At 40.5% G+C, this 16,828-nt stretch overlaps 1 protein-coding gene across 15 annotated transcripts in view; it reads left to right on the forward strand.

Moving 5' to 3' along the window:
- Positions 1-7,938: 7,938 nt before the first annotated feature.
- LOC115137934 (basement membrane-specific heparan sulfate proteoglycan core protein-like) overlaps positions 7,939-16,828 on the forward strand; it is an 83,076-nt gene continuing 74,186 nt past the window's right edge. For 12 of the 15 annotated variants that reach the window (XM_065025365.1, XM_065025363.1, XM_065025362.1 and 9 more), the window contains exons 1-4: positions 7,940-8,133; positions 14,433-14,477; positions 14,631-14,900; positions 15,021-15,302. In XM_065025365.1, coding sequence (XP_064881437.1) covers positions 8,103-8,133; positions 14,433-14,477; positions 14,631-14,900; positions 15,021-15,302 — 628 coding nt within the window. In that variant the 5' untranslated portion in view covers positions 7,940-8,102. Of the gene's footprint in view, positions 8,134-14,432; positions 14,478-14,630; positions 14,901-15,020; positions 15,303-16,828 lie in introns of all 15 variants that reach the window. The other 3 variants (XM_065025367.1, XM_065025371.1, XM_065025375.1) reach the window with 2 other exon arrangements.

Raw genomic sequence — 16,828 nt, forward strand, 5'->3', positions numbered from 1 at the left:
CCGCTATCATCCAGAAGGCGAGGTCAGTACAGGTGCATCAAAGCAGGGACCGAGAGACTGAAAAACAGCTTCTATCTCAAGGCCATCCGACTGTTAAACAGCTACCACTAACATTGAGTAGCTGCTGCCAACACACTGACTCAACTCCAGCCACTTTAATAATGGGAATTGTCACACCCTGGCCTACCCAAACATATGACAAAAACACAAAATACAATGACCAAGGCGTGACACTAATTATAAGCAAAAGAGATGATCTGATTGGTCAAAAGCAGTGGAGTCAAAATGCAGAGTTTAAAATAGTAACACAAGAGGAAAAAAATCAAATACACAAGAATGGAGCAATATACAGGGAGAACCAGTACCAGATCAATGTGAGGCTATATACAGGGAGTACCAGTACCAGATCAATGTGAGGCTATAAACAGGGAGTACCAGTACCAGATCAATGTGCAGAGGTACGAGGTATTTGAGGTAGATATGTACATGAAGGAAGGGTAAAGTGACTAGGCATAGGGATTGATAACAACAAGAGTAAAATCATGAACCCGTTGTAGTGTATGTGAATGTGTGGGGTTTTTGTGTGGGAGTGTCATTGTAGTGTGTGTGAGTGTGTGTGTATATGGTCTGTATATCAAATCAAATTTATTTATATAGCTTTTCGTACATCAGCTGATATCTCAAAGTGCTGTACAGAAACCCAGCCTAAAACCCCAAACAGCAAGCAATGCAGGTGTAGAAGCATGGTGGCAAGGGAAAATTCCCTAGAAAGGCCAAAACCTAGGAAAAAACCTAGAGAGGAACCAGGCTATGTGGGGTGGCCAGTCCTCTTCTGGCTGTGTCCCGGGTGGAGATTATAACAGAACATGGATAAGATGTTTAAATGTTCATAAATGACCAGCATGGTCAAGTAATAATAATCGCAGGCAGAACAGTTGAAACTGGAGCAGCAGCACGGCCAGGTGGACTGGGGACAGCAAGGAGTCATCATACCAGGTTGTCCTGAGGCATGGTCCTAGGGCTCAGGTCCTCCGAGAGAGAGAAAGAAAGAGAGAAAGAGAGAATTAGTGAGAGCATACTTAAATTCACACAGGACACCGGATAAGACAGGAGAAATACTCCAGATATAACAAACTGACCCTAGCCCCTCGACAAACTACTGCAGCATACATACAGGAGGCTGAGACAGGAGGGGTCAGGAGACACTGTGGCCCCATCCGAGGATACCCCCGGACAGGGGTAGTCTAGTGAGTGTATATGGTTTGTATTTATAGTCTTGTGAGTGTGTGTAAGGTCAGTGCAAGATATAGTTAGTGCAGATAGTTTTGGTACCATTAAGTGACTATTTAGCAGTCTTACGGTTTGGGGGTTGAAGTTTCTTGGAGCCTGTTGGTCCGAGAGCCGGTGCTCCGGTACCGTTTGCTGATGGTAGCAGAGATAACAGTCTATGGCTTGGGTGGCTGGCTTCTTTGGCAATTTTTTCGGGCCTTTCTCTGACATCGTGCGGGCAGCCCAGTGATGGACAGGGCTGCCCGCACCACCCTCTGTTTGATCAACTCCACAACAGTCCTCTCGATGTTGATGGGGGCGTTGAGGGAGAGATTATTGTCCTGGCACCACACTGCCATGTCTGTGATCAGGCCTACCACTGTCGTTTCATCAGCAAACCTGATGATGATGTTGAACATATGCATGGCTCCGCAGTCGAGGGTGTACAGGGAATACATGAGGGGACTAAGTACACACCCCTGACGGGCCTTCGTGTTGAGGGTCAGCGCGGCGAAGGTGTAGTTGCCTACCATCACCACCTGGAGCCGGCCTGTCAGGAAGTCTAGGATCCAGATGCAGAGGGGGGTGTTCAGTCCCAGGGTCTTTGCTTGGTGATAATCTTGGAGGGGACGATGGTGTTGAACTCTGAGCTATAGTCTATGTACAGCATTCTCACATAGTTATTTCACGTCTTGTCCAGGTAGGAGAGGGCAGTGTGAAGTGCAATTGAGACTGTGTCATCTGTGGATCTGTAGTTTATGTGAATTGGCTGTCTGGGATGATGGTGTTGATGTGTGTCATGACCAGCCTTTCAAAGCACTTCAATAATTACAGATATGTTATAACAATATTCTGATATGAATAGGAGAACAGCAGCCAATCAGTCCCATGTCAGTTGAGTCCTGTTCTAGACCTATCTGTTATGTTGAGGGTCTCATTCTGTAGTCGCTTTTGCAGTTCATGCAGTTTCCCTGTTATGAAAGTGCAAATAATATAGAGGAATAACATGAATTTAGTTACATATCTAACCATAGTAAGTAAGTAAACCTTGTCCTATCTAGAATGACCTATTATCTAACCATAGTCCTATTAAAATAAAATATGGTCTATTACAGTGAAACTGCAGTATTTTAATCTGAGCCAGTCCCCCATTGATAAACTGCATCTTAATGATTTATATGATGGATTCTCTCCAACATTTATATAAGGGGTTGATCATGGTGAAGATCTCTGCATCATTGATATTCTCACCTGTTAGATTCCCTTTCATCTGGGCAAAGAGGGCCTCATTACACAGGTGCACCTCGTGCTGATGACAATAAAAGGCCACTCTAAAGTGCCATAGATGTCTAAAGTTGAGGGAGCATGCAGTTGGCATTCTGACTGCAGGAATGTCCACTAGAGCTGTTGCCAGATAATTAAATGTTAATTTCTCTACCATAAGCCGCCTCCAACGTCGTTTTAGAGAATTTTGCAGTCTGTCCAACCGGCCATGTGTATGGTGTCGTGTTGGCGAGCAGTTTGCTGATGTCAATGTTGTGAACAGAGTGCCCCATGATGGGGGTGGAGTTACGGTTTGGGCAGTCATACGCTACGGACAACGAACAAAATTGCATTTTATCGATTGGCAATTTGAATGAATAAAAATACCGTACCGAGTTCCTGAGGCCCATTGTGAGGCCCATTTTTTTGGTATCTGTGACCAACAGATGCATATCTGTATTCCCAGTCATATGAAATCCATAGATTAGAGCCTAATGAATTGATTTCAATTGACTGATTTCCTCATAGGAACTGTATCTCAGTTAAACCTTTTAAATTGTTGCATGTTGCATTTATATGTTTGTTCAGTATAGTTCCTCTCTCACAATTTACTATTTCAACATTCTATTAGAAATGTAGCATTCTAGTTCCTCTTTAACAATCCACTATATCAACATTCTATTAGAAAGATATCACTCTAGTTCCTCTCTAACAATCCACTATATCAACATTCTATTAGAAATGTAGCATTCTAGTTCCTCTTTAACAATCCACTATATCAACATTCTATTAGAAAGATATCACTCTAGTTCCTCATTCTATTAGAAATGTAGCAACTGTCACACCCTGAAAGTCTAGTTCCTCTCTAACAATCCACTAATATATTAGAAATGTGTTTGTCTTCAATTTATTTGGTCAGGCCAGGGTGTGACATAGAAAGGTTCCTCTCTAACTGTCACACCCTGGTGTGTTTTGTCTTGGGGTTTGTGTGGGTGTTGGGTGTGTGGCTTAGTGGGGTTATCTAGCAAAGTCTATGGCTGTCTGGAGTGGTTCTCAATCAGAGGCAGGTGTGTATCGTTGTCTCTGATTGGGAACCATATTTAGGCAGCCATATTCTTTGAGTGTTTTGTGGGTGATTGTTCCTGTCTTTGTGTTTGCACCAGATAGGGCTGTTTCGGTTTTCACATTTCATTATTTTGTAGTTTCTTCATGTATAGTTTTTTCCTTCATTAAAATATCATGAATCATCATCACGCTGCATTTTGGTCCAACTCTCCTTCTCCACAAGAAAGCCGTTACACTAACAATCCACTATATCAACATTCTATTAGAAAGATATCACTCTAGTTCCTCTCTAACAATCCACTATCTCCGCATTATTTCCTTTGAGCTCTACTAGGTTACAGTCCCTTGACAGTCCCAACATGCAAATCACTATTAACTGTTAGGGTCACTAACCGAAATATACAATATCTAATATTCTAATTCAACATATCTGAAGAAAACTGACATATTGTCATGAGAAATTAGGAAATACTTTGGCCATAAACTTAATGTAACAGGTTGATGCTCTGCCTGTCTACAGTATTGCCCTAATACTACACATATCTTTCAAAATAGGATTCTCTGTGGAGAACCATTGTTGAGGCCCTATGGAATATATTCAAAAGGAAATTGACTGAAAGTTACAAGATACTGTCTTCTCTTCCCTATAGCCCAGTAAATCATCATTATAGCCAGTTAACAATATTAATATTAACAATATTCCTTGAGTCTTTCTAATTTACATAATAAAAAATCCCTATAAAGTCTCTCAGTTTAAGATAGAGATATCTGTTTTTTATTATGGGTTATGTCTCAATCCGCTTATGTCGACCTTCCGTATCGGTGGTGGAAAGTGGCAGAGGGACAGCGCTGTTTCTCAGGCCAGGAGACATCACGGAAATCGATCTTCTCACGAAAACGGCTGTACCACCGATGTGCCAACGTCTGTCTGTACCGTCTTCACAGTTTGGCCTACAAACTAATGTGACCCCACTATGGAAATGGGAGACTATCAAGAACACAATGGTGTTCTCTGTCTTGCTCTATGACCCCCAGAAGTGTCACGGGACTCGTCTGAAGGTTAACCTATAAAAACTAATGAAAGTATGGAGGTAGTTTTGTGGCAAAAACGGGGATAAATATGTGTCCTAGATAAACGGTAGGACATACACTTCAAAACCTTATTCGTTATGATTTGTTCTTGGACTGTCTTTTTTGGCATTCATGAAAGTGTTATTCATTGCATTTCTATGGGCTACAGTAGTAAAGAGCAAATTCAATGTTTTAAGATATTATTATAATATGTTTATACATATGGGGGTCTTGCAAGGTGTCAAAAGGGTTAAACAGGGATGCTGGCCCATGTTGACTCTAATGCTTCCCACATGTTTTAAAAGTTGACTGGATGTCTTTTGGGTGGTGGACCATTGTTGATACACACGTGAACATTTTGAGCGTGGAAAAACCCAGCAGCGTTGCAGTTCTTGACACAAACCGGTGCGCCTGTCACTTAATACCATTCCGAAGTTCAAATATTTTGTCTTGTCAATTCAGCCTCTGAATGGCACACATACACAATCCATGCCTCAATTGTCTCAAGGTGTAAAAATCCTTCTTTAACCTGTCTCCTACCCTTCATCTACACTGAATGAAGTGGATTTAACAATTTACATCAATAATTGATCATAGCGTTCACCTGGATTAGGTTATTCTACGTCATGGAAAGAGCAAGTGGTCGTCATGTTTTATACACTCAGTGTATTCAGCCTTCTTCTGTTACATATTCTTATTGAAATATAATCTCCACCCCCCCCCCCTCCCCCCATCTCCCAAAATTATTAAATGTTGTATTGTAAACGTATGTTTGAAAACGAATTAAAGAGTGGAGACCAGAAGAGGAAGAAGGCCCTCAACATCACACATACTCACTCATTCAAATCCCATAAACACTCACGCAATCACATGTGCATGCAAGTGTGCATACACACACAGACAGACACACACACACTAGTAGTACACAAACGTATGCCTTACAGGTGTTCAACTGGCAGCTTCATTAAATAGTACCTGCAAAACACCAGTCTCAATGTCAACAGTGAAGATGTGACTCTGCAATGTTGGCCTTCTAGGCAGAGTTGCAAAGAAAAAGCCATATCTCAGACTGGCCAGTAAAAAGAAAATATTAAGATGGGAAAAATAACACAGACACTGGACAGAGGAACTCTGAACTCACTCCTCTTTCTATTCTGGTTGGAGCCAGTTTGCGCTGTTCTGTGAAGGGAGTAGTACACAGCGTTGTACGAGATTTTCAGTTTCTTGGCAATTTCTCACATGGAATAGCCTTCATTTCTCAGAACAAGAATAGACTGACAAGTTTCAGAAGAAAGGTCTTTGTTTCTGGCCCATTTGAGCCTGTAATCAAACCCACAAATGCTGATGATCCAGATACTCAACTAGTCAAACAAAAAAAAAGGCCAGTTTTATTGCTTCTTTAATAAGAACAACAGTTTTCAGCTGTGCTAACATACTTGCAAAGGGGTTTTCTAATGATCAATTAGCCTGTCAAAATGATAAACTTGGATTAGCTAACACATTGCGCCATTGGAACACAGGAGTAATGGTTGCTGATAATGAGCCTCTGTACGCCTATGTAGATCTGCCGTTTCCAGCTACAATAGTAATTTACTACATTAACAATGTCTACACTGTATTTCTGATCAATTTGATGTCATTTTAATGGACAAAAAATGTGGTTTTCTTTCAAAAACAAGGACATTTCTAAGTGACCCCAAACTTTTGAACGGTACTGTGTATATTTACATAATGCTTATTTTTATATCAAAGGTAGAAATTATGTTACCACGAGTAGCACCGTAGATGTTGAGATTAGCGAAATGCAAGACTTCATTCTCACACAGTCACACACAGTATCTGCACATATGCACGGGTTCATTTCATGTTCACACTCTGGTAGTCACCTGACCAAAACAGCGGGTAAGTTGAGCCTCATGCTTCAACGTTCTTAGTTGTTGTGGAAATTGAACCACTATGCAGTTTACTTTCTACATCTACGTTAAATCGCCGAGTCTACCTTTAAACTCCACTTTTGTCTTATATTAATTTAGAAATACTGTCTAAGTATTTTACAAAAAGAAACCAGCAGGAATCAGTTTTCAACATTCAAGTCTTTTGTGAAATGTTTTCAGTAGGTGTTATAGGGGCCAGATGAGTGTTCCACCATGGAACTCAAAATGGAGAAGTTATGTTGTAAACCACATTCAGATTGACTTCTACTGATATATATATATATGTTTTACCTTTATTTTACTAGGCTTGTCAGTTAAGAACAAATTCTTATTTTCAATGATGGCCTAGGAACAGTGGGTTAACTGCCTGTTCAGGGGAAGAACGACAGATTTGTACCTTGTCAGCTCGGGGATTCAAACTTGCAACCTCTCGGTTACTAATCCAACGCTCTAACCACTAGGCTACCCTGCCGTCCCATACAGAAGTGTTCCATGTCTGTACTATTATGATGAGATAGAGAGAGGAAGGAATAAGATGGCAGACCCAGTAGACTGAGGGCTTATGCTGTTGCTATGTGACCAACGACCATATTAGTGTCAATATTGTGATCCACTAGAATGTGTAGTTACAGGCCTGTCCCTGAAGGGGGCAATAAGAAACCCCATATGTTTACCTGGCTACACCAAATGAATGAAAATTAAACTTAACACTTTATCCTGGAAACCTAGTCACAGCTTTGAAACACCTCTCTGGTCTGTTGTAATGAACTCCCCACAGCTCCTCCTGATGTACACACGCACATACAGTACATGCAGGACACACAAACCACATACACACATCACACACCCACATACACACAGACCACACACATACACACAAACCACACACACACACACACCCACATACACACAGACCACACACATACACACAAACCACACACACACCCACATACACACAGACCACACACACATACACACAAACCACACACACACAAACCATACACACACACGTGCACAATTCATGATCAACTAGACTGATCACATAAACAAACAAATTAAAACATATGTTACTACTAAACAGCTGTGTGTGTGTGTGTGTGTGTGTGTGTGTGAAGGGAGGGGTGGCTGCAACTGGTTGATCTATCCATCTAACTATCTAGCTATCTATGCAAATGTAACAAACGTCTCCACATTCTTATATCAAACCACAAGCTCTCAACTCATCTCAGGTCTCTATTCTCATTCCATCCTCCTTTCTTCCAATAATGAGGAAGGAACCAGTGAGGCAATGGAGCCATAAGCAGAAGTTTGTCAAAAAATAAACACGGCTTTAACCGTTACTCTTTTTTTGTCTCAGTCTTTGTACATTTCTGTAGAAAGCTTCTCTCTCTCTATTTCTCTGTGTGACGGTAAAGAGACGTGAACTAATCGATCTGTCATCATATAGGAAGTAGAGGGGTTTGTCAGAAGAACTGTAGTTCAGAGTTCCAGCAGGACAGAATGGAGTCCACCTTGATCTGTGTGTTACTCTGTAAGTACTGAGTGAGTGTGTTTGTGTATGAACACTAATTACCTGATTTACTAAACCTTTGATGGAAAAAATGAATAAGACAATCATGTAAATTAAGACAGTTTCATGATTCAGCTTTTTGGTTTTATTCCTTATTGATAAAACAGTGCAAATGCTTATTAGTAAATTATACCAAAATGGGATTGCAGGACATGGTAAGTCTCTGGCCTTTTAAAGCTGCAGTCCGTAATTGAAACTGCCACAAAATGGCCACCCTGTCACTTGCTGTGGTATACAGCTGAGGAATGTTGCTAGGGGAATTCATTCATGTACAATATTTGTTTACACTGATATTCTTAACAAACATTGTCATAAAATAACAGTATATTATGTGTTATATTTTGAATTTATATAGCGCTTTTTAACCAACTGAGGTACTCAAAGCTACTTTACATAGTAGGGGGAAACTCACCTCTTCCACCAGCAATGTGTTGCACCCACCTGGATGATGCAAGACAACCATTTATGTGTCAGAACTCTCACCACACATCAGCTATTAGGTGGAGAGGTGAGGAGAGAGTGCCTTCAGAAAGTATTCATACCCCTTGACTAATTTCACATTTTGTTGTGTTACAGCCTGAATTCAACATGTATTAAATTGTTTATTTTTCTCACCCATCTACACACAATACCCATAATGACAAAGTGAAAACATGTTTTTAGAAATGTTTGCAAGTCTATTGAAAATGAAATACAGAAATATCTTACATAATTATTCACACCCCTGAGTCATTACTTTATAGAATCAACTTTGATAGCGATTACAGCTGTGAGTTTTCCTGGGTAAGTCTAAGAGCTTTCCACACATGGACTGTGCAATATTTGGCGATTACTCTTTTTAAAATGATCCAAGCTCTGTCAAATTGGTTGTTGATCATTGCTAGACAACCATATTTAGGTCTTGCCATAGATTTTCAAGTAAAGTGAAAACTTTATCTCAGCCACTCAAGAACATTGACTATCCTCGTGGTAAGCAACTCCAATGTAGATTTGGCCTTGTGTTTTAGGTTACTGTCTTGCTGAAAGGTGAATTCATGTCCTTGGTCTGGTGGAAAGCAGACAACCAGTTTTTCTCTAGGATTTTGCCTGTGCTTAACTCTATTTTTTATCCTGAAAAATTCCCCAGTCCTCGATTGCAAGCATACCCATAACATGATGCAGTCCCCACTTGAAAATATGAAGAGGGGTACTCATTATTAATGTATTGTCACGCCCTGGCCTTAGTTATCTGTGTTTTCTTTATTATTTTGGTTAGGCCAGGGTGTGACATGGGTGATTTATTGTGTTCGTCTTGTCTAGGGGTTTATTAGATTAATGGGGTTGTGTTCAGTGTAGTTGTCTAGGTAAGTCTATGGTTGCCTAGAGTGGTTCTCAATCAGAGGCGGGTGTTTATCGTTGTTTCTGATTGGGAACCATATTTAGGCAGCCATATTCTTTGGGTATTTTGTGGGTGGTTGTCTCCTGTGTTAGTGTTTGTGCCACACGGGACTGTTTTTGGGTTTTCACGGTTCTTGTTTTGTATTCTGTTCATGTAAAGTTTCTCTGATTTAAAGAACCATGAACTTTAACCACGCTGCATATTGGTCCTCCGATCCTTCTCGCCTCTCCTCTTCGGAAGAAGAAGAGGAGGAAATCCCTTACATGTATTGTATTTGCTCCAACCATAAGACTCTGTATTCAGCACAAAAAAACAGTATTGCTTTGCCACATTTTTTGCGGAATTACTTTAGTATGTTGTTGCAAACAGGATGCATGTTGTGGAATATTTGTATTCTGTACAGGCTTCCTTCTTTTCACTCTGTCAATTAGGTTAATATTGTGGAGTAGCTACAATGTTGTTGATCGATCCTCAGTTTTCTCCTATCACATCCATTTAACTTTAATTTTAAAAAGTCACCATTGGCCTCATGTTGAAATCCCTGAGTAGTTTCCTTCCTCTCTGGCAAGTTAGTGAGGAAGGACACCTGTTTCTTTCTAGTGACTGGGTGTATTGATACGCCATCCAAAGTGTAATTACCAATTTCACCATGTTCAAATGGATATTCAAGTCTGCCTTTTAAAAAATTGTCCCATCTACCAATAGGTGCCCCTCTTTAAGAGATATTGGAAAACCTGGTCTTGTGGTTGAATCTGTGTTCGAAATTCACTTCTCAACTGAGGGGCCTTAGAACTAATAGTCTGTGTGGGGTACAGAGATGAGGAAGAAATTTAAAAATCATTTTAAACACTATCATTGCAAACAGTGAGTCCATGCAACGTATTATGTGACTTGTTAAGCACAATTCACTTCTGAACTTATTTAGGCTTGCCATAACAAAGGGGTTGAATACTTATTGAATACTGAAATGTCTGCTTTTCATTTGTAAATAACTATGGGTAATTGTGTGTAGGCCAGTGGCAAAGCATCTCAATCTAATACATTTGAAATTCAGGCTGTAACACAACAACATGTGTAAAAAGTCAAGGGGTGTGAATACTTTCTGAAGACACTGTATTATGCCAATTAGTAATGAGGGGGATGATTAGGTGGCTGTGATGGAAGGGGGCCAGGTTGGGAATGTTGCCATGACACCAGGGTTAACATCCCTAGTCTTACAATAAGTGACATGGGATTTTTAATAACCACAGAGAGTCAGGACAACCATTTAACTTCCTATCAAAAAGACAGAACACTAAGTAGGGAAATGTCACCTATACTGCCCTGGGATATCCTTAGACCAGAGAGAAGAGTGGCCCCTACTGACCCTCCAACACCACTTCCAGCAGTCTCCCATCCAGAGACAGAATAAGCCCGTCCCTGCTTAGCTTCAGAGGAAAGCCAGCAGTGGGATGAAGGGTGGTTTGCTGCTGGTACTGTAGGTGACAACATGTAAAGTGACAACATGTAAAGTGACATGTGATAAACTACACATGTCATTAAACTACAAATATTTTAGCACATTAAAACATGATCTTGTGAAATAAATGGTTACAGAATTTCAATGTGATACCATGAAACTAAACGTGATAACATTTTCACAACTAAAACCGCAAATTAAAATGTTCAAATGTACAATTTTTTCAAGTGAAAATACAATTCTACAGAGTTAGATTTTCTCGGGTGAAAGTTTTTCACACGTGAAATTGTTGCAATTCACATGTGAGGTGGAAACGTAATTCTTCTCTCGTGAAAAGGTGGTGATAATATGAATTTAATACATGTGAACATATGTTTTCAAGATTTACCTCACGTCTCTTGTTTTCACATGTGAAAATGTCAGTGTAACATGTGAAAACAGCTATTTCACATGTGAAAATGCAATTTTAATGTGAAAGCGCACATTTCACCTGTGTCTTTTTTGCAAGGGATGTAATTAAATGGTGTATGAGTTTTAAGGTGTGTGACATGCTGTACATTTGACATTATCACTTCAATATGACCCCACCTGGGATTTGAAACTCAGAACCTCTACATTTGGGGTACGCTGATCTTTCTGCTGCACTAAAGTCTGTACAGTCGCATTCTCAGAAGTCCCCCACAGATTAATTGTTCGTATACATCTACGCACTTTGAAAAATAATGCCATCTGCAATGCTATTTTAGTTCTCAGTTAATCTGACTATTCTGTCATCATTGATTTAATTTCCTGGATTCAGTAATTTAAAGGTTTTCTGTATAGTTGTCTAATGTTGGTGGGGCATATTATTCTGTTTTAATGTTACTCCTGAATAACTATGATAAATATAATAGGTTTTATTGAGTGTAGTTTAAACAAAGCTGAGATTTACAGTAAAGTTCAACGTTTAGGAATACAGGTGAAATCAGTTATTGACACACAAACGGTGCCGTGGAAGATTGGAATGCCATGAACCAAGAGATTGTTTCAATCAAATCACATTTTATTGGTCACATACACATATTTAGCAGATGTTATTGCGAGTTTGGCGAAATGCTTGTGAGGACATGTTGCATTTAGATTAGTTGTTTATTTAGTCACATGCATAAGGTCAGATGTAATAGCAGTGTACAGTGAAATACTTAAACTCTGAGATCTAACAGTTCAGGTGTAAATGAAACAATAATAAAAACATAAAAAATACATATTTACAACTGTGACAATGAAAAATACAAATGTCCATTAAGGTGTGGGCAGGGTAATTGTCGGTATCAGGCTGTGATGCAGTTGACATACTAGGCTGTAATACTGTGAGGCCCCTTGGGAAAAGGCCGAATTTCATCAGCCTCCTGAGGCAAAAGAGTTGCTGTCGAGCCCTTCTCACCACGGTGTCTGTGTGGTTTGACCATTTCAGCTCCTCTAACATATGTACACCAAGGAGCTTTAAGTTTTTGACCATCTCCACGGCAACCCCATTGATGAGGATGGGGGCGTGTCCAACCTGGTTCCTCCTGAGTTCCACAATCAGCTCCTTTATTTTGCTGAAGGTGAGGGAGTGGTTGTTTACCTGGCACCACACCTGCAGAGTGCCTACCTCCTCCGTGTATGGCGTCTCGCCGCTGTTGGTAATCAGGCCTACTACTGTTGTGTCGCCAGTGAACTTGATGATGGAGTTGGAACTGGTTGAGGCCATGCAGTCGTGGGTATACAGGGAGTACAGCAGATGACCAAGGATGCACCCTTGTGGGGCCCCTGTGTTGAGAATCCGTGTTGATGAGGTAATGTTGCGTATCTTCACCACCTGAGGGCTGCCCGTCAGGAAGTCCAGGACCCAGTTGCATAAGGAAGAGTTCAGTCCTGTGAGTTTTCTGGTGAGCTTAGAGGGCACTATGATATTGATGGCCGAGCTGTAGTCAATGAACAGCATCCTCAGATATGCAATCCTCTTGTCCGGGTGTGTGAGGGCTGCTTGCAGTGAAATGGCAATTGTGCTGTCCGTGGATCTGTCAGGGCAGTAGGAGAAATGGAGAGGTTTGTGTGTGTCGGGGAGGGAGCATGTGATGTAGTCTTTGACAAGCCCCTCAAAGTATTTCATAATGATGGAATTGAGTGCAATGGGTCAGTAGTACATACACAGCTCTCAACCACCTGAAGAAGAGGAATGCATATGTGAGGATTGGCAGGACAGAGAAGCTATGTCTGGTAGGACGAGAGGCAGGGGTGTGTGTCCGTTTGTAAATTACAGCTGGTGCACGATTTCTAATATTAAAGAAGTCTTGAGGTTTTGCTCACCTGAGGTAGAGTACCTCATGATAATCTGTAGACCACACTATCTACCAAGAGAGTTCTCATCTATATCATTCGTAGCCACCACAAACCGATGCTGGCACTAAGACCATACTCAACGAGCTGTATAAGGACATAAGCAAACAAGACAATGTGCATCCAGAAGCAGTGCACCTAGTGGCCGGGGACTTTAATGCAGGCAAACTTAAATCAGTTTTACCAAATATCTACCAGCATGTTGAATGTGCAACCAGAGGGAAAAAAACTCTAGACCACCTTTACTCCATCCCTCGCCCTCCATTTGACAAATCTGACAATAATTCTATCCTCCCGACTCCTGCTTATATGCAAAAACTAAAGCAGGAAGTACCAGTGACTTGCTCAATACAGAAGTGGTCAGATGACCAATGACATTGAGGAGTATACCACCTCAGTCACCATTTTCATCAATAAGTGCATCGACGACGTCGTCCCCACAGTGACAGTACGTACATATCCCAACTTGAAGACATGGATTACCTGGAACATCCACACTGAGTAAAGACTAGAGCTGCAGCTTTCATGAAGCGGTTCACTAATCCGGACACTTATAAGAAATCTCACTATGCCCTCAGACGAACCATCAAATAGGCAAAGCGTATAGGGAGGAGGTCAGAGACCTGGCAGTGTGGTGCCTGTTCTTTTAATTTGACTCTTTATTACTTTAGTTTATTGAGTAAATATTTTTTTAACTCTATCTTGAACTGGATTGTTGGTTAAGGGTTTGTAAGTAAGCATTTCACTGTAAGGTCTACTACACCTTTTGTATTCGGTGCTATGGACAAATACAATTTGATTTGATATGGGTAGTGTTCCAAAACATTTGATTTGATGTGGAATCACATGTTTTTTCCTAATGAGGCAATTAAAAGTCATACTCTTTCAGAATGAATGGCTATTATTCATTTAAAAGGGCTAAAATCTTTGTGTAAATTTCAGATTGCACCTTTAAAATAAAGTACAGGAAGTATAAAGTATGTGGTGATCAGTAACATGAATATGGCATGTTGTTATTTATTTAGAGCTAATATTGGTGCAATGTGACTTTCTTTGTTGTAGTGCTGAATACACACATCAACTCTGGACACTGTGAAGATGATGATGGTAGATATTTGTTCACTTCATCAAGCCTCCATCTCTTAATGATTCATCCTATTTCTTTATTTGTGATTTTTAAAGTTGTTTTTGGCTGGACATATTTACAGTTTTTAGTGTCTCGAAATAACATGTGTATCATGCTGGTTTGATTTTGTGCAGGAGTGGCAAAGGCTGTTCTGACCATACACCCCAACAGCTCCCAGATATTCAGTGGAGAGTCTGTCACTCTCAGATGTGTCATACAGGGGGGAGGAGTCACTGACTGGAAATACACATGGCGCAAGATTGGTCATTCTGACTCCTCCAGTAAGAGGAATGAACATGAGGTCAGTGCTGCTAAGATTTCCGACAGTGGTGACTACAGATGTCTGGGTTCACATCAGCAGCAGGATTCTAAATGGAGTGATGCAGTCAGACTGACAGTGACACGTACGTCATCTTATCTCTCATTCACATCTGTGCCTCCATTCTTATAACCACTTGAATTTGGGCACCATTTTAAGGATGCTGTTTAGTTGTTTTAAAAATGTATGTTTTGTGTTTCTGTAGCTCTGCCCAAAGCTACACTGACTGTAGAACCAAATCCTGTGTTCCCTGGAGAGACAGTTACTCTGACGTGTTCAGTAGAGTCTGACAGTATCTGGAACTATCAGTGGTACAAAGACAGGAATGATAATGTAGTATCCCAGTCTGGCAGACACACTATAACAGGAGACACTCTCACCATCAATGGATCAACAGTGAATGAGGGTCCCTACTGGTGTCAGGGAGAGAGAGAGTCCAGACCCACTTCTTCATCCATCAGTGACCCTGTCACTATCACTGTCAATGGTGAGTAGTGTCATACAGACACTATTTATATTAAGTCAAGCATGATCTGTGTGTCAGTATTCATAGATATGATAGAAAAACAAAGACTTATTTCATTAAAGAAGTGTGGTGATCATAGGTTGGAAAGATTGGTGCTCTAACTACATTTAATCATGATAGAGCAGATTCTGTAAAAGGTGAGTTACTTTGTTGTGCTTTATTGATGTTGCTGACTATTTATATTGAGTCAATCAGGGTCTGTGTGCCAGAATTCTTAGTTACAATGAGCTCTAAAATGATTGGGACAGTGAAACATGTTCTGTTGTTCTGTTAAAAAATTAAGCAATAACAAACATGTTAATTTAGTATAGTACAGAGTCATTGTTTATACACCTATTTCTATTGAGAGGAGTCTGTCCCAAACACTGACTCATAAACTTCATGTTTGAACATAAAGGAAAGCATTTATATAGAGGTTTCATCTTTGTATCTGTGCCATTATGGTGTCTGTTACAACATGGGCAGCACATCTACATGTTAATGTTGCATGTGCCATAATCTACCATCTGTGTTACAGAGGACCACCATGTGGGTAGTGGACACTTTAGGAAAAAGAGTAGAGTATTGAGATGTATAGACAACAGGGGGGTTCCAACCCTCAAAGACACCAAACATTGACATCTATTTGACCAAAACACTGCTACTACTACTATATACTACTCTACTGTATTGTACCCTGCTCTAATGAACTGTACCCTACTCTATTGTACTGTACCCTACTCTACTGTACCCTACTCTACAGTACTCTACTGTACTGTCCCCTGCTCTACTGTACTCTGGAGAGACAGTACTCTACTGTACTGTACCCTACTCTGCTGTACTCTGCTTTACTGTCCCCTGTTCTACTGTACCTACTGTACTGTCCCCTGCTCTACTGTCAGGCTGGACAGTACTCTACTGTACTGGATCCTACTCTGCTGTACTCTACTTTACTGTCCCCTGCTCGACTGTACTCTACTGTACTGACTGTACTGTACCCTACTCTATTGTACTGTACTCTACTGAACTGTCAATCAGAGGACTACCATGTGGGTAGTGGACAAGTGCACAATTCAGGAAAAAGTGTAGAGTATTGAGATGTATAGTATAGAACTGGGAGGTTCCAACCCTCCAAGACCCCAAACATTGCCATCTATTTGACCAAAACATTACTACTATATACTACTGTACTCTACTGTACTCAACTGTACTGTACCCTACTCTACTGTAATCTACTGTCCTGTACCCTACTCTACTGTCCTCTGATGTAATGTACCCTACTCTACTGTACTCAACTGTACTGTACCCTACTCTATTGTACTGTACTGTACCCTACTCTACAGTACTCTTCTGCACTGTACCTGCCTGTAAGATTGGTGCTCTAACTACATTTAATCATTATAGAGCAGATTCTATGTATGAATCAACTGACTACATTTAATCATTATAGAGCAGATTCTATGTATGAATCAACTGACTACATTTAATCATGATAGAGTAGATTCTAT

This window comes from Oncorhynchus nerka, linkage group LG12 (assembly GCF_034236695.1).
Source record: "Oncorhynchus nerka isolate Pitt River linkage group LG12, Oner_Uvic_2.0, whole genome shotgun sequence".
Taxonomy (NCBI): domain Eukaryota; kingdom Metazoa; phylum Chordata; class Actinopteri; order Salmoniformes; family Salmonidae; genus Oncorhynchus; species Oncorhynchus nerka.